The 26,685-nt window shown below is 44.8% G+C and overlaps 1 protein-coding gene across 10 annotated transcripts in view; it reads right to left on the bottom strand.

Moving 5' to 3' along the window:
* Positions 1-26,685, bottom strand: part of NAV1 (neuron navigator 1) — a 678,674-nt gene that overhangs the window by 93,471 nt on the left and 558,518 nt on the right. For all 10 annotated transcript variants that reach the window (XM_078644181.1, XM_078644180.1, XM_078644179.1 and 7 more), the window contains 6 exons: positions 25,036-25,741; positions 23,704-24,126; positions 22,326-22,367; positions 12,838-12,986; positions 11,022-11,195; positions 979-1,031 (listed from right to left, as the gene is read on the bottom strand). In XM_078644181.1, coding sequence (XP_078500307.1) covers positions 979-1,031; positions 11,022-11,195; positions 12,838-12,986; positions 22,326-22,367; positions 23,704-24,126; positions 25,036-25,741 — 1,547 coding nt within the window. The remainder of the gene's footprint in view (positions 1-978; positions 1,032-11,021; positions 11,196-12,837; positions 12,987-22,325; positions 22,368-23,703; positions 24,127-25,035; positions 25,742-26,685) is intronic.

Raw genomic sequence — 26,685 nt, forward strand, 5'->3', positions numbered from 1 at the left:
AAAGACAGAGTTTTCAGGGTCCTAAGGCATGCAAGAAGCATGTTCCCCGTGCCCCTTCTTGGGAAACCAAAACTTCTGTAATATGGTGGCTACTCCTCCAGTACGATGGAAGCAGTCCCAAGGTATATGCCGAGGGAAGCTGGTGTGCGCGCCCCTGCACCCAAGTCTTCCCTCCTATTGAGCAGGGTACGAGCAGTATAGCTTCCGCTTTCTCTACTAGGCAGTAACTGCAGTACTCCCAAACACAGACGTAAGTGTACATCCCACCACAGGAATGGACAGACGTTTAAAATCCACAGCAGTTTTACACAGACTGATCCAATGGCAGATCTCTGGTGTCCCTAATCTAGCTAATTAGGGGCCCTTGTAGGTGTCCTGACAGAAAGAAGCACTCTCTCGGGTTGGAGAGTAGTACTACAGTGAAGTTGTGTGGTAAACCCACCATCATGGCGACAGGATGCAGAATAGAGGGTGTTAGTTTCTTAAGTTAGAGTTAACGGCAGGAGCTCTGAAAGGACCCACACAAGAATCCCACCAGCAGGCTGCTCAACCGGTTCATATAACACAGCTAACAGACCACAGCCCCAAGAGAATCAGCTAAACGTAAGGTTTGGAAGAGTGAGAAAACAAAAAGGAAAACACACAAAAAAAGAAGGATAGGATGGCAATGTATACCCCTTCTAACCAAAGGGGTGAGAGCTTTAAACCCCCACGTGCTTCATGGATCACGGGTGCTCTGTGACTACTCAAATGATTCCCTTTTAGAAAAGAGCTACTTCTATCACACATCATATTCTGGAGGAGTAGAATGTGAAAATGGAAGCTCTGTCATGACTGCTCTGAGAAATGGAAACTCAGACCAAGATGTCAGCAGGACTAATGTCCATACTTAGTTTGCACCCTCTCTCCAAGCACACACTTGTGAACTGGATTTCACTTTTCATCTGGGCAACCCACAACATAAAACATGAAACCTACCGAAGAGTACGTGGACGAAGCACTCGATGCCAGTGACAGGACCGATCCATGCACTGAGGAAACAAAGGCTCATGTTACTCGTCAAGATTTTGCATTCATAGTTGCGTTTGTCCTCATTAATATAATGGGATATATTATCTTTATCAAACATATCCCGACATAAAGACTCACACCACATTGTCAGAATTAAAGTGGCCCAGAAACAGGTTTCACATTTAGACCCAAAACAATTCCTGTGTAAAAAAAATGATTTGGTAAAAGCTGGGATATTGAACATCAATGCATTTTGTTGTCTATGTTCGGTCTTCATATATTGTAATGACTGTGCAGAAGATGATAATCTATCATATATAGCACGTATTGTAAAGCAGCTCTCGCTGGGTCTACTCGGGAACATCATGTTTGGAAATGTACTTGTTGCCTAAAAATATATTTAGGATGTAGATCCCTTCAGTAACTCACTCAGGGTGTCCTCTTGGCACTTGGCAGTGCACTAGAAAAAAGTAGTCTTGACTTCAGTATGTAGCAGTGTCCAGTGTATTGTCTTCTGCTCTCTTTCAGTGATTCTGCACCTCTCTCGGCTAGATTGAATGAGGTATCCAGATTCTAAGACTTAAGTCATGCTTACAAAATGACTGACCCGGAAATTATGTGTACAATTGGTCCTGCATCAGAGTGATTAGTCGCCAAGGTGATGGAATTCACTACCTTACCTGACACACACGCAATACCCTCACAATCCCCATCTGCTTCTGATCATAAAAAAGTGCTACTACTACTAGACAGTAGTCAGATGCAGTCTCTAGATTGTTAATGATGGCATCATCAAACAAAATGTCATCACTTCCCTCTGTGTCAGCGATTGTGACATATGGTTCAAGAGAATTTTCCTCAGGAAGAACTATTTCCTCTCCTGTGTAGGAACATCCACCATTTTCGAGTGCCTGTAATGGTTCTTGTAGTAAAGTGCCCATTTTTTAGGTCTCGCCTAGGCAGTGCGGATGCGCTGCTCTAAAAGAAGACCTTTAGAAATTGGTCAGCTCTTTTCAAACACTTGTGCTTGTGCTTGCATCCTCCTTGCTGGAGCTAGCAGCGGCGCTCGGGCCATCCGTTTTCAATTAGCTTGGCCACGCGCACCGCTCCTCGCTCTCGCAAGCATGAGTGCTTGAAAAGAGCTTACCCTCCCCCACCGTACCTCACCCTACCTCACCTCCACTCCCTCTCTCTCTCTAGCAGTGTTTTCACCCGCTCCCCTGGCAACTCTGGCGTTTTCCCCCTTATTGCCTTCCCGAACAATTTCAGCACCTCTCCTATTGAGAACTGTAACTCCTTCCCGCTTAACACAGTAGACATCTCACATAGCAAAGCTACTGACCAATTATTAAACCTTCTGCGGCGTCACACTCTAGTTTTCCAGCACCTCATCACTTCCGGTGAGGCTGGAGGAACCGGAGTAACGTGTACACGGATGAGACTTTCAAGGCGGCTGGTACAACGTTGGTGCCGGCTCTCCCTCTCTACAATAAAGGAGGATATAACTCATCCCTGGCTCCGGTGGTTCATTATGGAGATAAGTTGGATCTTACAACTGGTGGCGAGTATGACGACCCTCCGCATGCAGCCTGCAAAGCGCCACGAGCCTGTAGCCAACACCGCAAAAGTAGTTCTTCCAGTGATGCAGTGGCAACGCCGATCACCACCACTGAGGTCAGCTAGAGAGGGAGAGCAGCGGCTGATCTTACACCTTCGTGTTTTAATGAACTCAGTAGCTGTGTAAAAGTTACAAAAAATAAAGAAAGAAATTAACTCCTCTAGTAAACTTATATTTTTAACTGAAAATTTCCACATAGTTAGATGTCTACCTCGTAGCAATAAATACTTTCTGCCATAAATGACGTTCCAAAATTACCCGTCATTACTGTCGGGTTTTGATTGATTGTGTCTTCTAGAGGCCTACCTGCGTTTTTAAGTCAGCCAGATTGTGTTGAATAGAAGGTTATAGTTTTTTATGTTGGCAATGCATAAAATCACCAGAAAAAACACCAATTGCGCAAAAACTCATGTGTGCGCATTTTACAAAAGCCCCCTACCCACCAAACAAACAAGGAAAGAGACAAACCGCATTCTATCACCCAGACCCCCGCCAGCCATGTGACGCTTGACTCACGTGGCCACGTGCAGAACAGCAGATAAGTTGTGTAAGGATACGTTAGTCAGCGAGCCCTCCGTGCACAACCCGGAATGCAAGCAGCATGGCCTAAAGGTGTCAAGGACACAGTGTCAACTAGAACTCCCAGCGACACACACACATACAAAGGAAACATGTCGCTTTGTTGTTTGTAAGCCATCCTTCTAGTTCACGCAAGAGCCACTAACTAAAGAGAGTTCTTAAGGCACCATCGAAGCAGGAAGGAATTTGAAAGTCAAAATATTTTTTTTAAACACTTAAAACACGCACATCTCAACATAACACAGTCTCCATAGCGGAGCACACACGCCTAACAGCTTGACAAGGAATTATGTAAACCAAGAACAAAGCTGATAAAACACTTGCGATATGAGCAAAGGTCGCATACACCATAATGCAGTCACAACACATTCGCAGTCACAACACATTCACAGTGCCAACACAAGACATAAGCATTGGCATAGCTAATAGATCTCACCTTTGGGACCTTATAAGTGTTTAGTTATCCAGCATAATATCCGTGGTGCAACAACATCAACTGTTGCATGGCAAACACTTATAAGGTCCCAAAGGTGATACCTATTGTCTATGCCAATGCTTGTTTTATATGGTGACTCCCACGTTAAGCCTGGTAATCAATGCAATTTTGACTGGAAGTGCACTAGGTTCCTGCTAACCAAACCCCAGTGCCAGATCTCTTACACAGATATGTACACGTTTCCCCAATCAGTAATACCTTTAGCATTCCCTGTAAGTCCCATGTAAATGGTACCTCTAGTACAGAGGGCATGGAGGCAAAAAAGGGCCCTTAAGAGCTGCAGCAAGAATTGTGCCACCCAAAGGGATCCTTCACCAAACATACAGATTGTCACTGCAGGCTGCGTGTCTTGGTGCAGAAAGAAATGAAAACATGACATGGCACACATCCCCGAGTGCCATGCCCACAGACACTGCATGCAGTATAGGTAAGTCACCCCTACAGCATACCTTAAAGCCCTAAGACAGAAGACAACGAGGGCAAATTTAATTTTTCCACATCTGTCGAGTCCTCTCGCCCCCACTGAGCCTCACCGCTCTTACCAGCATGGGCTGCAGCTGCTCAGGAGGTTAGGCACAAAGCCTGCTCAGGCTGAGGATGCTCACACACCCCTCCTACAACACCTGAGATTTAGAAATCCAAGGTAGGGAGCTTCAAACAGTCCAACTCCTTTGGTATGCAAATTTGGCTCCCCTCCCAGGAGAGGATGTTGATTTCCTTGACCAGGGCCTGTTTTGTGCCTGGGCAAGGTAGGAAAATTAGTAGTCAGAGAGGCATGTTCACCTTCACTCTAGTTCCACCCTTAAGGTGGGCATCCTAAAGTGAAGACGAAATTTCACAGTCTTCCATTTTGGCGATGGCAAACATAGGATCTCTGGGAAAGGATTCTGCCCAATTCCCACAGGAAGTGGTCATCTAGGCGGCGTAGTGACCCCAGGGGTAGGCAAGCCATTGGCTACTACCCTACAGTCTCCAAAATTCTGTATTTAGGGGAGCCCCTGGCACAAGTAAATCACATCCTGCAGACTTGAAAGAAGACCGACATGAAGAGTTTTAAAAACAGAAGAACCAGCAGCTGACTTGGTGCCAAACCTGCTAGCCTGTATGCGGACTTTGACAATTACGCCAAATATGGCTTGTCCTGAAGCTGCCGTGTCTCCAAAACCTGGGAGACATGCCAGCACTTCATCCCAAACCAGAAACTCCTGTGGAGCAGCTGGGTGCTTCCCAGCATCCCACAAGCACCCCAAATGACCTGTGAGGACTCCAGACCACCAAAACCTGACAACTGAAAGCAACTCTGCACTTGAGCCACCTAGCCCAATCTGAAGTGGGACAACAGTGCCAGTGTGGTTTCCCGACCCTGCAGAGACTATGGCACCTTAGAATTGCCCTTTGTGGACTTCATGATGCCACCTGCAACCTCTGTGTGCAAGCCCCGACGACCACGAGTGTCTACGGTGACAAAAACCTCTGCACCAGTCACCCTTGGCCCATGGAGAAGAGAAATAAAGGTGTCCCCAAGTCTCCAAGCATCGTAAGGCCTGAGCCTCATTATTGATTCAGCCCAACTGGCCTCCAAGTCCAAACCTGCAGCCTCTTTGCATGAAGATCGATCCATTAAGACCAACATTGGGCACCCAACGCTTTATTGCACTACTGCATCTGGTCACTCTAGTACCGCTGGAGGTCACCTGCTGGAGCTGCGTTGGACCTTGCCCTGTACTCACCTTAAGTCCCGTAGATTTGTTTTGTAAGTCGCTGCAAAAAACTTGGATGATGGAATTGTTTTTCCTACAATAGGATAGCATTGCCATCTACAAAAATTGCAGTGTCCAGTTTTTTAAACCGAATAGTGTTTCTATCTCGAAACTTACTTACTTGATCATATGGATTCTGGTGCCTAAATACATGTTATTTTTATAAATTGGTGTGAATCTCATTATTGAGTTGTGTGTACCATTTTATTGACAATGTGTGTATTTGCAAATGTCGAACACTCTCCTCTGATAAGCCTAAAGCTGCTAGACCACACTTCCCCCTAGAAGAGCACCTTGGGATTGATAGAGCAAGCCCCTGTCCACTCATGACCTCTTTGCACGCTACAACTCTTTTTGGTATATCAAATAAAGAGACAGCTTCTTACAGTTCTTTTAAAGTTTTTTAAATCTTTATCAGCATAGGTGCTGGACAGGATTATCAAAGCATCTCAGGTAGTGCAGTAGTTGCACAGTAGTTGGTTTCCATGAAAGTATTGTCTGCACATCACTTTTGATTGCTGTGCTCAATAAGAGCTGGTACTATGTCTAATTTTCTCACATGATCAATTTGTTTGCAAACAGTTATTCGAACAGACAATTTTAAACCCATAGGTATGCTTCCACTCTTACATCAGACAACCTGTCTAAAACTAGCTCTATTATAAACCTATTGATGAGTTCACAACATGGTCAAGACGGACTCTGATATTATTGTTAGCACTATTTTGTCCCTTGTGCATGAACTCCTGCACTCATCCTAACTCCCTGTAATATGTTCCAATAGGGACTTGAATCAGCAATTCTCATACTATTAATTCCCTTAGTTTCCAATCTCCTCTTCCAGCTTTTGTTCCCATGAGGAGGTCTGGTTTAGATTTCAGGTTTAAGGAGCATAGTCTAGTTGTGATGACAATAGAGGCTTTTGCCTCAGGACAGCATTCCATCTGCAGAGACCTTAGGCACTGGGTTACATTTATTTGAGGCCTTTCACTGCAGGTGTTTAAGAGTCAGGTTGGGAAACATTTTTAACTACTCGTTTCGCCTTTGGCGGATATTTGTTGCATCTGCTGTTGAGTCAGGGTCTCCTCTTCCTCATGTTCTAATCCAATGTTGCACTTCCCTGTTGCTCTAATTACTTGAAATAAATTATTGTAATAACGTCGTCTCAAAACGTTTTCTTGAAAGTAGACCTTCTATAGAAATAACTTCACTTCTTTTCTTCTTAAGAGTTAACGAGAAACAGAGGGTCACACACGTTTTGTGTAAATAGCTTTTCATAAAAATGAAATGCTGTGTATTTTGTTTTGGACATAGAATTTGTTGGGTAAGAGGACATGCACCTGGGTGGTGGATGTGGGGGAGGAAGAGTTATATTTTATAGGCTTGTTTATGCGACACATGAGGAGAGTGCCACTGGGTGTGGTGGCATCTGAGGGGTGCAGATGGCGATTCACTTTACCCCCGTTTAAATGTTCTATTGCTGGAAGTCACCTCTAGTACTGCATAGGAAGGGGAGGCTAAAGGGTAGTCGCATGGGTAAGGGTATGTGGAAACCTCCTTTGCCTACCTGAAGTGTTCTGGGAATTTTCTTAAGAAAGGCTGCTGCAGTCATGCGACACAAAGGGGAGAGGAGTGAAATATTACTGACAGCACATATAGGCTACAAAGAATTAAGAAACGCTTATCTGTGTCAGTTGCTACCAACAAAATACTTCATTTAAAAAAACACTATAATGCTTTAATGGGTCATTTGCGAATGACTACATTGAGAAGCGATACATTCAAATAACAATTCTACAGATCAGCCATTATGGATACACAGTATGCAACACTTCGTAGCAGCTTGAAAAGATAATTTTAATTTCTTGTAGAAGAGATTGGTGACTGCTCAGTTCCATGAGGAGATTCAGCCCCACTGTTATCTCATACACATGGTTTATTCAAGTCTGAAGTTCTGTCTTAGATTAATAACTATCACCTTTCATTGTCTCTGGTTGCGATAATTCGGAACAACATAGTCTCATTGAGGGTCCTACAGGGTGTGACACGATCGTTTAATAATAATCCTAGCTTCAAATATGTACTCAGACACTTCTTCAAAAGTTAGTTTATCCTCTTTTCAGCGCCAAAATATTTAGGACACTTCTTTTCATCAGAACCACATCAACAAAGTTCAAAAATAGATGTGATGTGTAAAATAATTCTTTCAGTGTTTGCTTCATGGCTGCTTTGTTTGAACTGAGCAGTGGAGGGCCGTTTCATGTTCTCTTTTCTCCTAATATCTATTGGTTATAACTTTTTTGTTTCCAAAAACTATATTCTATTCTCTTAGACATGGAAGGCTATGTCGTCTCATTCCATGCATTTTGAAACCCTAAAAATCAGACATGGGTTACCAGACATCGAGTTCTACAATTTCTAAAAAATAAATACAGCTCTCACGAAAAAGAAACTAGCACAGCACACACCATCACTGACCCAATATATGACGAGATTAGACAGGCTAGGACACCAGGTATCATATCTCTATAAACTTCTACGACCAGGTATCACAAACATTAATGATAAAGCAACTGCCTACTGGACAAACCAACTCAGCACCCCACTAAGTGATCGGAACCTAGCCCAACTCTGGGTATCACCCTCACACAACAAAATCTCCCCAGTACTATCGCAGACAAAATTCTGGCTGCTGCACAAGATATACTGGACCCCGACTCGGCTAGCCGCGATAGGTCTCAGGGAAAAGTAAACATGCTGGAATTGCAACACAGGAAAAGGGGACCTAGCTCATCTCATCTTCTATTGCCCCAAAATTAAAATATTCTGGAATAAGGTATTCGAGTTCATAAAAAGGGTGTTGGGGTGCACACTAAAGCCAGAGTTCGCTACCCTCACCACCGCATTCATAACCACACCACTAGACTCACAACAGGACAGCAACCTCCTGGACCTCCTACTAACCTCGGCAGTGAAAATGGTCCTATCCAACTGAAAGGACACGGCAAAGACATCCTTCAAAGGCTGGCTCAATTGGGTGATACATCTTAGAGGGGCGGACAGCATTGCTTTACAGAACACCATGGCGCACACCCACCAGGGGGATGTGGAGACTGCTAGACGAGTATCTGAACCCCTATGAACTCCCATGAGACCATACTAACAGGGACACTACCAAACAACGTAATCCACCACAGCCCCAGAAAGGAACGAACGCCGCCGCGAAAGCAGCATTTCCCCTGTGCTCCTCCTCTTTCCTCTCTCTATCCTTTCCACCTCGCTCAGATTTTTTTCACCTCTGAGCAAGACAATATATGGTACACGGAAGAACAAGTGTATAACCTGAATGTAACCATAACTCCAATGCATCCAAGATTTACTTGTATCCTGTAGATGTATAACGATTGTACTGTAAACTCAATAAAACACTTTGAAATGAAAACATTGACAACTTTAGCCCGACGCTTTGTAGGGGTTGCATCATGAGAGTCAAACAGGTCTCTCGAGGTCGAAGTTTGCTCCACTAAGTTAAGAGTTGACTCTCTGGGTGTGGGAAGGCATGTTGCTCTTGTTCTATTACTTGCCACCAGTTTCCAATTCAGGAAAGAGCTGAATATTCATTTATTTAATGAACACACATGACTGTGGGAAGATCTCTTCTTCAGGCCTACAGTCTTCCCTCACCTCCCCCCTGCTCCTCTCCCTAAACAACCTTAAATCATATTCTAGAGTGCACGTCTCTGTGACTAGTGATGTAGCGAGGTGGAGAAACAAAATTTTGTATACCCCTGTGAAGTCTTTCCTCATAACTGTAAACTTTATTAATTGTGTGGTTTGGAAAATTAATCAACGTAGTATAGAATGCACACACAAATACACGTGGGAATACTAATCTTCTTGCATGGAAAACTATAACTGACTAATTTAGTAATGTCGTCATGTTGTTTATTAATGCAAAGCTTTAATTTAATCAAAAGCGGCATAAATGTGCTTTCGGTTTATGTATTGTCTGGCAAAAACATGGAGTTAGGTGAGTATATCTTGCATACATGTTGCTTATTTGCTAGGTAACAACTAACAGGGAAATCCTTAGTATGGGGGAAGGTAAACAAAAGGGCTATATTTCAATAATTAACATTTATTTGTGTTTGTTTCTATGATAGTTCCCGTTCTGGCCCGTGAGGCCTAGTTAAAAGATGGCTGCTTTATTAACTGTGAATGGAAGATAAACTGAGCATGCGCAGCCCAAAGCCGAGATTGAATGTGAGCTGCCTGTACGAAAGCAGTTCAAGGACGACTTGCCCTGTAAATCCTGATGACTGCCAAAAGAATGAACATTTGAGTTACTGACCGTGGGAAAGGAACCTGTAGCAACTAGTTGAGGATGTGACTAGGCCAAAGTCTTTCTCAAACAAAGGACTCTTTAAAATTCAGCTGATGCTACGGAAATTGAATATTAGGATGATGAGGTGATGCTCATCCACCCTCAAATTGTCCAATCAGAACTTGAGTTTGTACTGACAGTTACTTTTTTAGATAGATAAAGTTAGTGAAAAAGGGGATTAAAAAGTCATGGTTTTCCTTAAAGAACTCTCTTCCGATTTCCTCCTGAGATGCTGTAGGTATGCTGATTTTCCTGAGATGTAAGAATTATTGAATACATGTTTTATTTCTTTGAGTGAGAACTGAGCTTCAGATGAGGTTATTAGTTAGGGAAGTTAGGAGAAAAATGAATTTTGGGAACTATCTGTCTTTTGCTAATATTTGTGTTCTGAAATCTAAATAATAATTTCTATTCCTGAATCTCTGAAATAAATGAATATGACTGTTTGAGATAAAACTTTTACTCCTTTAAAGTTATTTTTGAATAAAGAAACAAATAAAGCGAATAAACTGTTAGACATGCTAAACTTTGCTTGGAATAAAAATTAGATAAATGGAGAATTAAGCTGGTCTTGTATTTTCCTACGACTATTTTTTTAGTAGCAGATCCATTGACCATAATGGTGGTGTGTCTGAATAAAATGTCTTGTTAATGAAAACCATGGTAAAACTCATTTAAACTGCAGGTGTAAATAGTATAAATATTTAGTTTTAATTTAGACACTCTGCTATGATACAGCAGCTCTCCCATGAAGTAGGATAGAAGTGTTTGTGAGTAACTCGCAGTGTTATGGGCCCCACTGATGAGTAGATGTAGGATTTGGTATTTCAGGGAAAGGTGATATGGTTTTAGAAAATATTTCCGGAGAAGCGCTGCATCAGTAGCTACAAACTTAACAGATACCCACATGCATACAAAACCCTCTGTTACAAAAACTTACATTAAACAACCAGAATGTCACACTAAAAACAGTAGCCATTATTAGGGAAACTAAATGTAGTACACATTGTTGAATACAAATCAGATGAATTGGTCTCTTATCAGTTTGAGAAAAGCAGTCACACATGGAAGTATAAACCTTCTAGGCTCCCTACAAAAACTTTGCACTCACACAAACAGCAGATCTACACACTTTAACAAATGTTATATTAATCACTATGCCAGGGAGCTCACCGTCATCCACCGGGTCTCGGAAGGATCCTGACCGGGTCATCAGCCCCTTAGGTCTCTCAGCCAGCGAGAGGGAGCTGCCCAGTGGGGTGCCGCCATACAGCTCAAAAGCAGCGTCTTGGGTGGGGATGCTGTTGGACCGGGAGATCCTTGGCGCTGTGATAGAGGTGGGGCTCACTGGAAGGAAGATGAGAGAAAAAAAATGCCTTGAGTTGTAATTGAGAAAACGCATGCCTGAGCTAAGATGAACAACAACTAGGAGACAGCATGCCACAGTAAGTACTTCAGCTACAACAAAACTAATTCTGCGGTGGGCAACCTCTGCTCTTCAAGGACTATTCTCTATCTCAAGCAAGCTAAACCTTGCCTATGTTTCTAGAAGGTCAACTTTAAACCAAATCTCTATCGCTTTTAAATTAATTCCAGAAAAGGCATCCCAGCTGGGACAGAACTCGAGCATCTTGTTCTATGATTTCTGCAAGGCAGAGGGGTCTCTATGAATTCTTGCACCTAGATCAGTTGGTCTACTGTAAAGTTTGCCCTCCATGGAGATTGCTGGATTATCAGTTCCCATAGATTTTTTTCATACCTAAAAATACCTTTGTCTGCTTTCATTATAACCACTTAGATTTTTTTTCCCAATTAACCACTTCTGTTATTACATCATGCAGAGCTATCTTCCCTTCACATTGCCATTTACTAATAAGCTGCCTTTGACATGATGGATACTTCCTAAACACGCTTTGCTCTTCTGATTATTTTCTTCCTTCTCGTTTAAGTCATAACTTTTTTAGTCTGTTACCTAGGGTTGTTAAACCTTCTGACTTCCTCTTTTGGTACTCTCAGAGCTCTTATCCATCAATCCCTCTTTCTCCTGTCATTGCCTTTTTTGGTTGTGTTATTTTTTATCATAAATTAATTCTTAATGTATTTCCTTTTGTTATTTCTTCTGTGATCCCCATAACTCTATTTCACACAGCCCGTCTACAGTTATTCTGTTGATGATGTCCCGCTGCGTGCATCTCAAACTCAACAAATCAAACTTGCCCTCTGCACTTCTCACTCCAGTTCTTCTCCTTCTCCACTACCCTTCTATTTGCCCTCCTTTTCTCACCTACCATCCAAGTCACCCTCTGATCTGCGACTAATATATCCTTCTTTGTCCGGATCGTCACTTCCTCCGACACCTCCTGATTTTTGCTACATCATCTTACAAGCCACTGAAACCCTTACCCTCATTCCTGGATCATTGTTCTCCTCTCCTTCTGGGGTTGTCCCACCTAACGCAGACAATGATCTGTCTCTGTAGAGCACAGCTATCCAATTCCGCTTACCAACTCTAGCTTTGGTGGGTCCTTAATTTTCATGCTCCAATTCTGCTTCCACAGCTTCGTCTATACAATGTGTCCATCGTGCCCACCATAAGTCCTTATCTGTCCTAATTCAGGCATATGTTCCCTCAAGATCCTTGTGCCTTTCCTTGTGAACACATCAAACAACCGCCACCAAACCCACCTACCCTCCAGCACCTCCTCCCAGTTTAGATCTGTCTCTCTGCTAACCATAAAGACAGGAATTTGCCGCTCCTCCTCGTTTACTCTTCCATGGTCTTCCACATTTTCCTCTGCTCTTAAAAGCAATCTCTTCTATTCAGATTCTTTCCAAATATTTACTCTATTAGAATTGTATCTTGTGTCTAATCTGTGTTCTGGTTATGTAATTATGTAATGTAAAACCAAGTTCACACATTTATTGCTGGGCATAGGCACAAACATTATAAAAGTTATAAAAAAATCTTAAGCTATAAACAGAAGCTGACCTATGTTAGTCAAGGGGAGCTTTACAGCAGAGGCGATGGAGAGTGGAGCGGGAGGAGGCAGCGGTAAGGAGTCCTCGGATTCTTGAAGTCCTCCGATGGTATGAGAGTGCCGCCTCTCCTTTGTCTCGTCTTGTGAGTGAGACTGATATCTGCAAGAAACAACCAGCGGTCACTTGCGTTCTATAATATTTGTGTGAATTTGTAATGAGTGTACAATGTACTGAAGGTACAGAACTAAAACCGGAGACCCTCCTTAATAATCCATCTACCTTTTCTGTAAACAAGACATTTAAATCCAGAAATAGATAATAACCAAGTACATTTAAATCAGCCTGCCAAAGGGACTAAAGGTCATTAGAGAAAGTGAGCAAAACCACCAAACTCGCACCATCCCATTAATGGTAAAGGCACTGATACTGTGAACACCTTGGACGACTGTCCTGTAGGAAAGAGATTTAACCATTGTGTACACATTTCATACAGCATTCACATTTTAGGTAGGGTAATGACACCACATGTATAAACTGGCCTATTGCTAGCAATACACTTGCAGTGGGATACGGAGTCGCCCTTTTCAACCACTAGCTTTCTTGAACCAGTCTCTTCCATCCATGGTCTTCTTGGCTCGGCCCAGTGTAGTATTCGTCTTGCATTAACCATGCTCACTCCAGGGTTTGCATTACATAAGGGTCTACTTTACAAGACAAGCTCATCCATTGGCCCCCTTCCATGTGCCGCACTTCAGTGTGGTAATGCTGCATGCATTATTGGCTATGCCAATGATTGTCTGCAACAATATATTGAACAAGGGAACCCGTGTTAATGTCAAGGACCTCGGGTGATTCGTATTTTAACAAGAACAAGGGTCCTGGGCTTATCAAATACTTTCAAACAATGTCAAACATAGACTTAAATAAGAACTATGGCGTGATTTCACATGTCCAGCCGGACAAGGATTTATTTGCAAAATTTTTTTTGAAAAATAGACTGATAAAACATGAATCAAGAAGATTGGGCACAAGCCTGTACCGAGTCAAGAAGAAAATAGAAAGAATGAAGATTTTTGACAGGCAAAAGGTGGAGCAACTGGCAGCTTATAATACAATGCAATCTTGTATAAGCATGCACAAACAGTGACTGCACTTAATATATGAGTCAAAGACATGCAGTTCTGTTATTACAGTCGACATAACGTTTCGATCCCTAGCTCCAATTGTGTATTGGGATCATCTTCAGGACTAATAATATTGCTATTGCCTGAGCTGTTTCGAGCCATTGTATCAACAGGGAGGAACACAGGGTTAGGACAATTATTTAAAGGGGTCCAATGTATGTGTCCTAGAAAGACTATCAACAAAAAGAAATACAGAGTTCCCCGGTTGCAGTCAGCTAAAGGACTGTCATTGGTCTCTCTCTTGTCGGGTCAAACAGTAAAAAGGTGAGTGTAGTGAACCCTCTCTTGGAATTTTTGGGGTACCTCACACAAGTCGCCGGTTGGACTACACTTGTAATCCCACCCGGTGATCGTTCAGCGTCATCATCGGTACCCTGCCCCTGCGCCAGGCTGGCAGTGCAATGCCTGTCGGGCAACAATACTTGTTGCTCTTTGGCGGGGATCTTCTATTCCTTCGCCAAAGGGTGTGTGGATGTAAGGGGACCATGCAAGGAGGTAATATGTGAGTGTGCAAAAGTGAGCGTGGGTGAAATAAAAGGAGTCAGTGGAGTCCAAAAATTGGGATTTTAATGATATGGCTCACTGCTCTATTAAAAATACAAGGGGTATAGAGGCAGAACTATCAAGGTAGTAAGCCTCATTCAACCCTTGGTGAGTGGATGGTCAACATGTTTCTTGCTTATAGAGCAATTCGTCAGGACCAAGGGGTGCTCATATGATTTGCAAGGGCTCCCCCGTGATCAGGGGGCCCAGTATACGACCTGGTAGGTGTCGTATGGCAGTCCTTTCCTCAGGACCCTTCCCAGGACTAAATGGGAGAGAGAAGAGAGAAGTGTACTGTTAAGGAGAGACCAGAGAGACATCATGGACAAACGTGGAAACATTCGCGTTTTGTGACTGTCATAATATACAGTGGGTGAGCATGCCTTTGGTTTGCTCAAGGAAGATCGCATGCTTAGTGGTATCCAACAAAGTTGGTTGGAAGTTTGTCATGCAGTAAAAAACCTGTGAAAATCAAGGGCTATTACTGTGCTATCAGCATGCGCGATAGCTAGTGGAAATTGAGACAACATTTGTGGGGAGAAAAACAGACTTCAAACATGTCTTTGTGAAGTTTCAGAAAAGAACACTAGATGGAGTCAGTGTATGGGTAACTAACCCTTGGATTAAACCGTAACACCAGCCGCAATAATACAGTGATGGTAAAATTTAGAACAACCTTACCCGTTTGTTACACTACGGAGGCTTCCTCGAGCTGACCGGGTGGGGCCAGGACTTGGTGGAGACCACCTGTTAGGAGGAAGTATCCCCGCCATGTTATCGATTGGCGGTCAATGCGTCTCCCCATTCAACTGCTTAGAGCTTGGTCCCGCCGTGGCGCTCAGAAAGAGGCGCACGCGGGGGCGCAGAATGGAGCATATGTGCCTTACCTCGGAGTTCCTGGCGTAGGGCGTATAGTCACCTACCCTTCCCACTGCGGACGGTGCCGCAGATCAGCCGGTAAAGTTTGGCGTCCCGGGCGCACTACTTATGACCCGTGTGTGTGGCCAGTTTAGTGGGCGTGGCCCCGGCGTGTTACCAGGCAACGAGTGGTAAATAATGGACACAGAAGATTCACTCGCTCCGTGTGTTGCCGGTGGTTAACAACGAAGACGGCTTCGCGTGCTAACGAGGAGGGAGGGAAACGTGAGTGCCATCTTGAGAGGGAGGTGGAAATAGGCAGCTTCATGGTTATGGGCTGGGTTCGGCATAGTAAGGACAAAACAGTCCATTGGTCAGCTATCTAGTGAGCATTGTCCAGGGCACCGCATCGTTGAGCCCGTTTTCATCTGTGTGTAGACGGTGTACCCATCTCTGCTCCAGTCTGAAGAGGGATTGCTGATTCATACCAGGTTGGCATTCTAGAACTGTCCACTTTATGTCCTCAGTGGTATGTTTGTGTTCCTTGCAATGTTCATACAGCCCGGTGTGTGTTTTGGAGCATCGAATATTACTGTTGTGCTCCATTATCCGTTGTTTCACCGGGCGCATTGTCATCCCGATATAGAGCAATCTGCAGGGGCACACCAAGATGTATATACATCTCGAGCTGTTACAATTGGTGTGTTTGTGAAAGGTCCAGGTGAAATCTCCTGGGAGTTCGATTGTTCTGCCTTGGATGGTTTGGGGGCATACCACACAGGAACCACATTTGTAGTGTCCAGTGACAGGGGGAAGATCCCAAAGGGTCCTGACTGGTCGAGTTTGTAATTTCTTAGGGCGAGTGTGGATCAATGTGTCCTTGAGGTTGGCAGTCCTTTTGAAAGCGAACCGTGGTCGTGCCAATTCCATCCCAGTGGAGTTCAAGATACCCCAATGTGTCATCACGGCTTTCTTGATAAATGATGAATGCCTGGTGTAGGAGGTGACACAGGTGATGATGTCATCTGGTTCTTTAGGGTGGACCTCTAGAAGGGCATCTCTATTGTTGTTCAATGCTCGTTTGTACGAATTCTTTAACAACCGGGTGGGATACCCTCTGTCCTGGAGTTTATGCTGTAGGGTCCGGGCCTCTTGTCTGAAGTCTTGGACAGAGCTACAATTCCTCCGAATTCTAAGGAATTGCCCAAAGGGTAAATTATCTCGCAGGGCTTTAGTATGGTGGCTTTGGTAGAGAAGCAAGCTATTTCTGTCAGTATCTTTCTTGTATAGCGTGGTGGTTATTGCTTCGGGTCCCAGATTGATGGTAAGATCGAGGAATGGTATGGACGTCTCCGAGATGGTTCCAGTAAATTTAAGGAAGGGGTCTTGTAAGTTAATCCAGTCACAAAAGGCTTCACAGCTGGGACGGTCCCCTTTCCAAAGAATCAAGATGTCGTCGATAAAGCGACGCCAGAGAGTTAAGTTCTCTCGGTAGGGGTTTTGCTCCGGAGGGTAGATGTACCTCTTCTCGAACGAAGCCATATAAATGCAGGCCAAGCTCGGCGCGAAGGTAGAACCCATCGAAGTCCCCCGCACTTGATGGTATAACTGGGATTCATACCTGAAGAAGTTCTCGGTCAGGGCGATGTGGGCCAGTTCCATAATGAATGTTATTGGTGTTGGGGATAACCATTCCTCTTCTCGCATCAGCGAATCCACTGCTTCCAGGGTTGCTTGTTGCGGGATATTAGTATAAAGTGCCTCCACATCGAGGGTAAGAAGCAAGTCAGTGTCCTCTCTGCCATCTATGTCTGCAATTAGACGGAGTACATCCCTGGTGTCTTGCAGGTAGGATGGTATCTGTTTGACGTAAGGTTGGAAGAACGCATCACAAAATTGTGACAGTGGTTCTAGTAGAGATCCAATTCCAGAGACAATGGGTCTCCCAGGGACAGGAGACGTGCCCTTGTGTATTTTCGGGAGAGTATAAAAGTAGGGGATAACAGGATCCGGAGTGATCAAGAAATCTGCTTCCTTCCTACTAATCCACTCGTTAGTCTCCCCCTCAATCACAAGGCCCATGATGGTAGTTGTCAATCTTTTAGTTGGGTCCTCAAGGAGAGGTCTGTAATGGTTGGTATTTGTCAATTGTCTTCTGCACTCACGATCATAGTCTTCGTAGTTCTGAATGACCGTGGCGCCCCCCTTGTCTGCTTGTTTAATGACGATCGACTCGTCTTGGCCTAGTGTTTTGACTGCTAGTCGTTCTATATTGGACAGATTGTGGAAGGTTTTCTTCGAAGGTATCTCACGCATGCTCCTCAGGACCGCCCGCTCAAAAGTCAGGACTTCGGGTGGTACCATCCCGTCAGTGGGAGTAAAGGTGGAGGGTTTCCTTAGACCTGTATCAAGATCCGGGAGCTCAGGTTGGTTTTCAAAGAATGCCCGAAGACGGATTTTCCTAAAAAATTGTTTCAGTTCGATCATCTCTTGGAATGGGTCTGGGGTCGGTGTGGGAACAAAGCCAAGACCTTTCTCTAGTACTCGTGTTTCGGTTGGTGTCAGGGTTCTCTTTGATAGATTGACAACTAAGCTCGTCTCCCCCTGGATGACATGCTCCTGGTCTCCATTGCTGCTGGTGCTGGTATCTGGTCCTGCCACTGTACACCCTTTTGCCCTCCTCGCTTTCGCCCTCTTCCTCTGCCCCAGCCTCTGCCGTGAAAAGGTGGCAGATTGGGGGGGTAGAATTGCGGGGGGCCCTGTGGGTAGAAGGGGTACTGCCAGGGGGGTGCCATCTGTGGTGGCCCATGGAAGGCTGGGCCTTGGTAATAGCCTTGTTGCCATGTCCGAGGTGGTCGGGGATTTCTTGGTGGGACTCCCCCACTGGAATCACTACTATCCGATCCACGTCTGGTATCGCTCCCTGAGTTTTCATCAGAGGAGTAGGTTTTCTTTTTCCCGTTGTAATCATCCTTCAAGTAGGGGTAGACTTTTTCTTTTACAAATTTGGCAATATCTTTCTCGAGTTTGGTTGTTTTTTGTTTCAGTAGAAACTCATGGTGATCCGCCATTTCTTGATTTATTTCCGAGAGTTTGGTCGTAAACGCTGTCTTATTGTTCTTGGATATGGCGGTTTTCATGGTAGCTTCCATAGCGGAGATCTTCTCTATTAAAGCATCTGATAGACGCTTCGCCGTTTGACTGATGAGAAAGAGGAGATCCTTGGTGCATTTCCACGAAACTTGACACCACTCTAATTTGAACCTTTTGTCGTCCAGAAATAGTCTCGGAATTATGTTCACTACCAAACCTTGTGGGGCTATATTACTCCTCAAGTATTCAGTCATCATGATTCCGTGAATGGTGATCCTGATGAGTTCCTTTTTCATTTCCGATAGTATGGTCCAATCATCGGAAGATGCGCCGGATGATGTGGTAGGGAGATTTGTAAGGAGGGATGGTGTCGATCTTAGGGCATCGGCTATGATGTCCTCATTGAAACTCAGCCCTGGGACGTCCTCCATGGTCGTAAAGGTTCCGGATGCGGTGCCAAGGATGTCTGCCGGCCAGAGTGAGGTGATTGTTAAGATTAATGTGATTCTCCCACTTAGAATGTTGTCTCAGAATGGTCCAACGTGGCGAGTGAAATCTTCGCCAATTGGTAACCTATAAAAGGGGTTCCCGTGCCAAAGGCACGCAAGGAATTGTATCAACAGGGAGGAACACAGGGTTAGGACAATTATTTAAAGGGGTCCAATGTATGTGTCCTAGAAAGACTATCAACAAAAAGAAATACAGAGTTCCCCGGTTGCAGTCAGCTAAAGGACTGTCATTGGTCTCTCTCTTGTCGGGTCAAACAGTAAAAAGGTGAGTGTAGTGAACCCTCTCTTGGAATTTTTGGGGTACCTCACACAAGTCGCCGGTTGGACTACACTTGTAATCCCACCCGGTGATCGTTCAGCGTCATCATCGGTACCCTGCCCCTGCGCCAGGCTGGCAGTGCAATGCCTGTCGGGCAACAATACTTGTTGCTCTTTGGCGGGGATCTTCTATTCCTTCGCCAAAGGGTGTGTGGATGTAAGGGGACCATGCAAGGAGGTAATATGTGAGTGTGCAAAAGTGAGCGTGGGTGAAATAAAAGGAGTCAGTGGAGTCCAAAAATTGGGATTTTAATGATATGGCTCACTGCTCTATTAAAAATACAAGGGGTATAGAGGCAGAACTATCAAGGTAGTAAGCCTCATTCAACCCTTGGTGAGTGGATGGTCAACATGTTTCTTGCTTATAGAGCAATTCGTCAGGACCAAGGGGTGCTCATATGATTTGCAAGGGCTCCCCCGTGATCAATATTGCTATTGCCTGAGCTGTTTCGAGCCATGCCTGATAGGCGAGTGAGCTCCTGCAGGGTGTCTGAGGAAAACGCGGTAATCTGAACGGTCTGGCACCTCAATGAAAGATTAAGTGGAAAGCCGAGTCCCGTCTATCTCACAAGGGAGATAGACGGGACTCGGCTTTCCACTGAACCCTCTCAAGGTCATGAAGCCAGCGGACTGTCCATTTTTGACAGCCACCAACTCCTAATTACTCAGGATCGTTCATTTTCCTCAAGTCCTACCCAAGGCAGTCGCGCCCTCGGATGAGGCACCTTGACACCGAGCTGTCGTCCCGTCCCACTGGCTGCATCTTTCATTGGAGGTGCCAGACCGTTCAGATTACCGCGTTTTCCTCAGACACCCTGCAGGAGCTCACTCGCCTATCAGGCTTGGCTCGAAACAGCTCAGGCAATAGCAATATTATTAGTCCTGAAGATGATCCCAATACACAATTGGAGCTAGGGATCGAAACGTTACGTCGACTGTAATAACAGAACTGCATGTCTTTGACTCATATATTAAGTGCAGTCACTGTTTGTGCATGCTTATACAAGATTGCATTGTATTATAAGCTGCCAGTTGCTCCACCTTTTGCCTGTCAAAAATCTTCATTCTTTCTATTTTCTTCTTGACTCGGTACAGGCTTGTGCCCAGTCTTCTTGATTCATGTTTTATCAGTCTATTTTTGAGAAAAAAAATTGCAAATAAATCCTTGTCCGGCTGGACATGTGAAATCACGCCATAGTTCTTATTTAAGTCTATGTTTGACATTGTTTGAAAGTATTTGATAAGCCCAGGACCCTTGTTCTTGTTAAAAAATGATTGTCTGCAGGCAAAGTAAAAAGCTGATAGGCCAATGTGATCCAGATTTATTATAGAATACGACACACCAGGAATAATGCACCTCAAGCCTAACAGGAAGTAACCAGCATATTTTGAATGCTGGCATCCAACAAATGCTTATGCGATAGCAATTCAAATCATGTCATTTGAGATACTCAACAAGGGGATGTTTCTGCAGCACTACCAATCCACCTCAGTGATTACCTGCACTTGCTGCAGCCACTGCAGTAGGTAACCAGCTGAGCTCAGGGAATATAAGATGCAGCCTTGCCCATTATTCAAAGACTGGCCTCGGTCAACAGCATTGATGCTGTACCTCTCGCCTTACCTGTAACAGCTCGATACAGGCTTTCCGCGGTGCTGTTATTTCTCACGAGAGCCGTCACAGCAATTAGACGGCAGCAAGTGGAACCAAATGCTTACCCTAAAATGGGTGCAATGGTTCATCTCCTGGTACTTGAGTCAGTATTGCAATGCTGCTAGGATATCTGGTCCTTGGGCCAGAAAGGAGTTCAGATCTGGAAATAACAATCCCCTGATATGAAAGAATATCTGTGCATCCATTATGGCTTATCTGTGCACGGAGGAGTGGAAGCAAGCCAACAGACCAGGAGGAAAACATTGAGCTTCACATGTGATCTACTCATGTCAGTAATGTGCCAAGTGGACAATCTATTTGAATTTCTGGTGTGCGGCTGTTTCCATGCTACTCCCATTTCAAAACGGCCCCCTCCCCCACAACATCTGCCATTGTGCCTTGGCAAATTCATCTGCTGCATGTTCCAGTTTCCTTTTTACAGTTCAGTCCAGACTTTGGCCACGTTATTTATTGTCAGCATATGTGACTGCTTTGTCTGCCCTTCATTAAGTTACTATGCTACTGTATTAGTCCGTACTCACAGATAATACCACTATAAACTTGTGAGTAACCTTGCGCTCCAGGTGGTTTTATGGACTATGGACTCACTTTTTATGCTTTGCTTCCAACCTTCATGGGTAAATTATTAACCATCATGCACCATCAGTGCTCTTGTGAATTATCCATCTTGTCAATGCTGTCTGAGGGTGGTGAGGGAGTCATTTTGTTATGTATTGTTTGGGGGGCTTTGAGGCTGATTTAGCTTCTGATTTTGGGTACCCTATTGAAACCTGTGCTCAGATTCGGTAACAGATGTGCCCACCGTTTGCCCATCTCATGCTATGTTAAGCATTTTGTCTTTCATTATTTTCAGTTCTTTGGTAGAGCAGCATAGACCAGTCGGGTTCTGACCTTGATGAAATAGAGACTGTTTGTGCCCTGTGAAGTCTTTTTCTGTGTGGATGTACCAGACCTTGCCATTGTTAGGGTGGCAGTTAAAATAAATCGCACACTTCTACTGGAAGGTTTCTCCCCTCTTGTGCTTCTTTCATGCTAGCATTTCATCTCGTGTGTCTGCTTGTTCATATTTTGAACTAACAAAGTGCATATTTATTTTTTAAGTGAATCCTAAATCCTGGCACCCAGTGTCCTTCCTGTAGGAGCAAGCAGTACTACAACACTTAAAGACACAAACACACACACGTCATATCAATCTAGAACTGTGGTTCGCCTGCTGTTTCAGAGCTGGCTTTTCACACCGGAGACTTCGCCTAGTACCAAGAAACATGCAGTGTAAAGCAAGGGTCATGAAAAGTGAATTAGATCCTTTGAGGCTTACCTGAAACCCTTCTTAGGCAGTGTGTTCCTGTCCCTCTGAGCACTGCAGAACATCCAAACAGAGAAACAAGCATCAGCCGTCGTGTTTACAGGAATAAAAGAAAGTAAAGGCAAATACAGACCAATAACATAGATCACCCATCATCGGCTTGTATTATATACACGTGCTAAGAACAGGCCTTCTTTTCCCATGACCCCACAGCTGTTCTGTAACCTGGGTGAGCACTATTACCCTGTACAGCAAGAGACAGATAAAAAATAATCAGGAACCTGCAACCGCCCCCCCACAACCTCCCACCACCACCACCACGCCACCTGCAGCAGTACAGGGGTGCGAGAGCATCTCATGAGCCCTGTGTTGGGTGGATGATTACTCAAGGGTGAGCTTTAGTCGGGTCATTCTCTCCATTGTGGACCCAACTGCACAACAATAGAACATAAAAGTGCAAATGTAGAAAATGAAGTATTTTTTAAAAGAAGTTTGATTGAGCTACATTTGTCGAATACTTTGTTGATATGGAGTAAAATGATACTCATGGGCATTTTGTCACTAATTTCTACTGTAACATTAGACCACTGCAGGCTGTACATGTAAGAATCCATCGATGACATTGCACTTTTTACACATATAGAAGCCCAAGCATCTGCTTTGATGTAATAACTCTGGGACACCGGCTCTGCCAGAGAACAAACACTGAAACACCTCTGAACTGCAGGTGACAAAGAAACTCATGTTTACGTAGTGATAAACGCGACCAATGACAGGCAGTGTGAACCAGCCAAAAAGGCTTGAAAATAAGCATCCATATCAAGAAGGGTTTCCGTAATGTAGCACATGCTGTAAGCTGTAACACAGCAGGTATGGATTTCCTTAAGAAATTTGGGATTTATAATTGTTGGTACAGGTCATTTCGAGAGAAATCTGCCAACTTTCAGCAAAGACTATTACAGATTGTAAAGCAAAACATAGGGAGCCAAGAGGAAACAGGAGAGCAATTAACATTTTTTTTACACGGCAAAATTTGACTCTTTTTGAGTAAAACCTTCCTCTGCTTTATCGATTAGTAGTAAAGGTAAAGAAGCATGACAATGCAAATCTTTTTGCGGATGGACAAAATGTAACTTTGCTTTGGGTGGCCACAGTTTTTGCACCAGACCAATCACTACTCGCCGAAAAGCACTTCAAAGCCTCGTCTGAGGTATCAAGTTCAACATAAATGCAATTACAATACCATCCTAAGAAATTGGGGGGAGAAGAGGCAATCACTGTATAAAACATAGCAGTATTATAACCTATGCACATGCCTTCACCAGTGGAGATGCTCAATTCCTCTGGCACCCGCCACATTTGGGGTGATGCGTGTCCTGTCTGTGCTCACCTGTCTAGCTGTGTCGTCTTGAGGCTGCCAGTCCACCCTGCCTCACTGGAGTCCTCCTCGCTGGAGAGCGGGGTGGCCGGGCTGATGTAGGAGCTCGGTACACTCATGGGCATCTGCAATGATTCCATACTTCGGTGTAGGCCAGAGAGTTTTGGGTAAAGCTTCAAGTCCTTGGGTACTGTGAAGCCACTCATGAGCTCCAGGCCCTGAGAGAAGCTGGCAGAGTTTATGTTCAGGACGGGGGCAGGACTGGGTGTCAAGCAGTTGGACAGGAGAGTCCCCGCAACAGAGGCCACTGCGGGCGGATGGTCATGCAGCCGGCTTGCTGGGGAGTCCCCGGCAGGGGGAACGTCAAGGCTGTTAGAGTTGATTTTGTCAAGGCTGGCCATGGATGGGGGTTTGCTGAAGCCTTTGACAGTCGCTCTGAGGAAGGAACGAAGCAATGAAGAAAATCAGGGTCAAACTTATGTAAATAAGCAATGCAGAAAACACATAAATCAGAGCCACTGCCTGTCACCAAGCCACACAAGAAAGAGGTGCAATATGACCGACCCATGTAACAACTTTTGCCACCCTGCCACATATCAGATCACATTCCCTCACACGAGCGAAAGAACATTCGGTTGCAGACTGATGATAAATGCATGTCATGGGGAAAGAAAAATCCAAGCGTTAACATATGCTCTGGCTAAGGAGCTCTGCTTTTTCATAAGAAGCAGGATGCAGCTGCAGGGGCTCCCAGTGGTTGTTCAGAGTACAAAACTAAAATATGTACACTAGACTATCTGCATCCCGGGCCGCGTCAATAGCGACATTTCCCTCTATTCACCCTATTTCACAGCGACATGTTCTAACTACAAAGGGAGACTGCAGTTCTCACCTCTTCACTCCCAGAACATGGTACTCACTAGTGCCCCCCATTCCTCATAATGAAGTGTGACTTTGGGTCTGATTACGTAAAGCTCAAGGCCAGATGGAGATACTGGTATATGCAGCCTGTACGGAATTTTCAACCACATTTTACTATTAAGTTGCCATGTTCTATATCAGGTCCACTGAAGTCTGGTTATTAAAACCCTGCCCATCTACCAAAAGACCCAGGTGGTCACCATATTTCAAGAGATCTCCAAGTTTTATGTCCAGCCTGAGCCAGTGTAATTGTCAGAGCTGGACTACCTGGGCAGAGAGGAAGACTAGGAAAATAGACAATGTCTGAGGATTGCTACTGCGACTAGTCTGCATTGTCCAGTGACAGGATTTTGTAAAGTGCTCTTGATACGAACAGTGAGGGTGAGCTATCAATGATCAACTATCCGTGGGCTGCGTTCGTACCTGAGAGGGGTGGTCGGAACCACCTCCGAGACCTTGGGTGATGGCTGGTAGCACACCTTGGTCCCCATCTCTGGAGACGAGATGGGCTTGAGGGGGGAGCACTCAGAGTCTTGAGCCACAGCTTTAGCCTTGGCCTTCTCCTTCTCCCGGTCGGTCTGGTTGACTGGCGCCACTGCTGCCCGGCCCCCACCGATCTTGGAAGGCTCCTTCAGTCGGGATCCTGCTGTGCCGCCCTGTTTGGTGCTGAGCAGGCTTGGGTCGATGTTGCTGCTGACGGGCCTGTTGTTGCCTCGCCCACCTGTCACACTCATGCAGCTTGACTTTGCCGGCCGTGGCAAACTGCGATACTGAATGTTTGATCGGGCTCCAGGAGACATAAAACCTGGCTCGCCGCCATTGGAGACATCCAAGCTGGTCTTCCGCCCCCCACCGACTGGTTTGACTGGGATCCCTGATGTTTTCTGCTGAATTTTGCTCATCGTGGCTGAGCCTCCTGTCATTACAGTGGCAGTGCCGGTGGCGGGTGGTGGCTTCTTGTACCCAAAGGAAGCAGAGGAGGTAGAAGGGCGTGCAATGCCGGAGGGGGGCTTCTTAGCATCTGCCACCCGCTGGTCCCTGCCAGCATCGGAGGAAGAGCGTTGGAGTCCTGTGCTCTTGATGGCAAGCTTCGTCTTGTCAGTGGCCTTTGCTTCACCTTTGCAAGTGCCTGATGAGATTAAGACAAGAAAATTAACAATTAGAAGAAATAACAGGGATTTCAATTACAATGTCAACTCCCGGAGCAGGACACAGGGAGACTGTATCCCTAACTACCCGCTGTCCTAATTCCACCCTCTTCAAGGCACTGGGCCAGTACTTCATAAACAATCTCATCGGGGAAGCAAACCACAAGTTCACAGACAGAATGCTTTAAAAGTGCAGGCAACACTGGAGTAAACTTTCATTCAATATCTCGGGAAGAGCAGGGCTGCCAAAGAACAACCACAGAGATACATACGTCCGACCCGCGAGAGACAGAGAACACAGGCTTCAGCACTGTTTACAATGTTATAGAGCCTAAACAAGCAAGAGAAGAAAAATGAATGCTGGTGAAAAAAACACAGTTGACAGATGAGGAAAGTATTTTAAATTGACAGTCGTAGAGTGATGAGCATCACATCTAAAAGTTAATACAAGTAGGTGAAGACTTGCCTTAGTGAGGAACTAAAGGTGTCTGTCTGGTGGCAGTGAAGACTAACAGTGAAATCTCATGGTGGGGAGGTGTTGTAGAAAGGCTGGACCACACAGGTATGAAAGCTCACCAAATGCTGGCTTTGGGAGTTTACAGTGAAGAAATCCGAACTCAGGAGTGTTGCACATGTATTTGTATTCACTCGTAGCATTGTAATTCTTCCTTATTATCCGCTCTACAACCAGAAACAGTGAGCGGACCATTGGCACCATAGGCAAGAATGCATTTTTGCCTTTCGGGCTTCCTAAAGGAACTCCATTGGAAACTCCAAAGTACCAGTAAGGCACTATTTCATGCTCCATGCTGGAGCTGCTGTCTGACTTTATCCCATAGACTGAGAGAATACTTTTTCTTAAGGAATGACAATGATAAGAAATTAAGGATATTTCGTTGGAATCACTGAAGCAAAATAGTGCATG

The sequence above is a fragment of the Lissotriton helveticus genome, chromosome 5_1 (genome assembly GCF_964261635.1).
Source record: "Lissotriton helveticus chromosome 5_1, aLisHel1.1, whole genome shotgun sequence".
Lineage (NCBI taxonomy): Eukaryota > Metazoa > Chordata > Amphibia > Caudata > Salamandridae > Lissotriton > Lissotriton helveticus.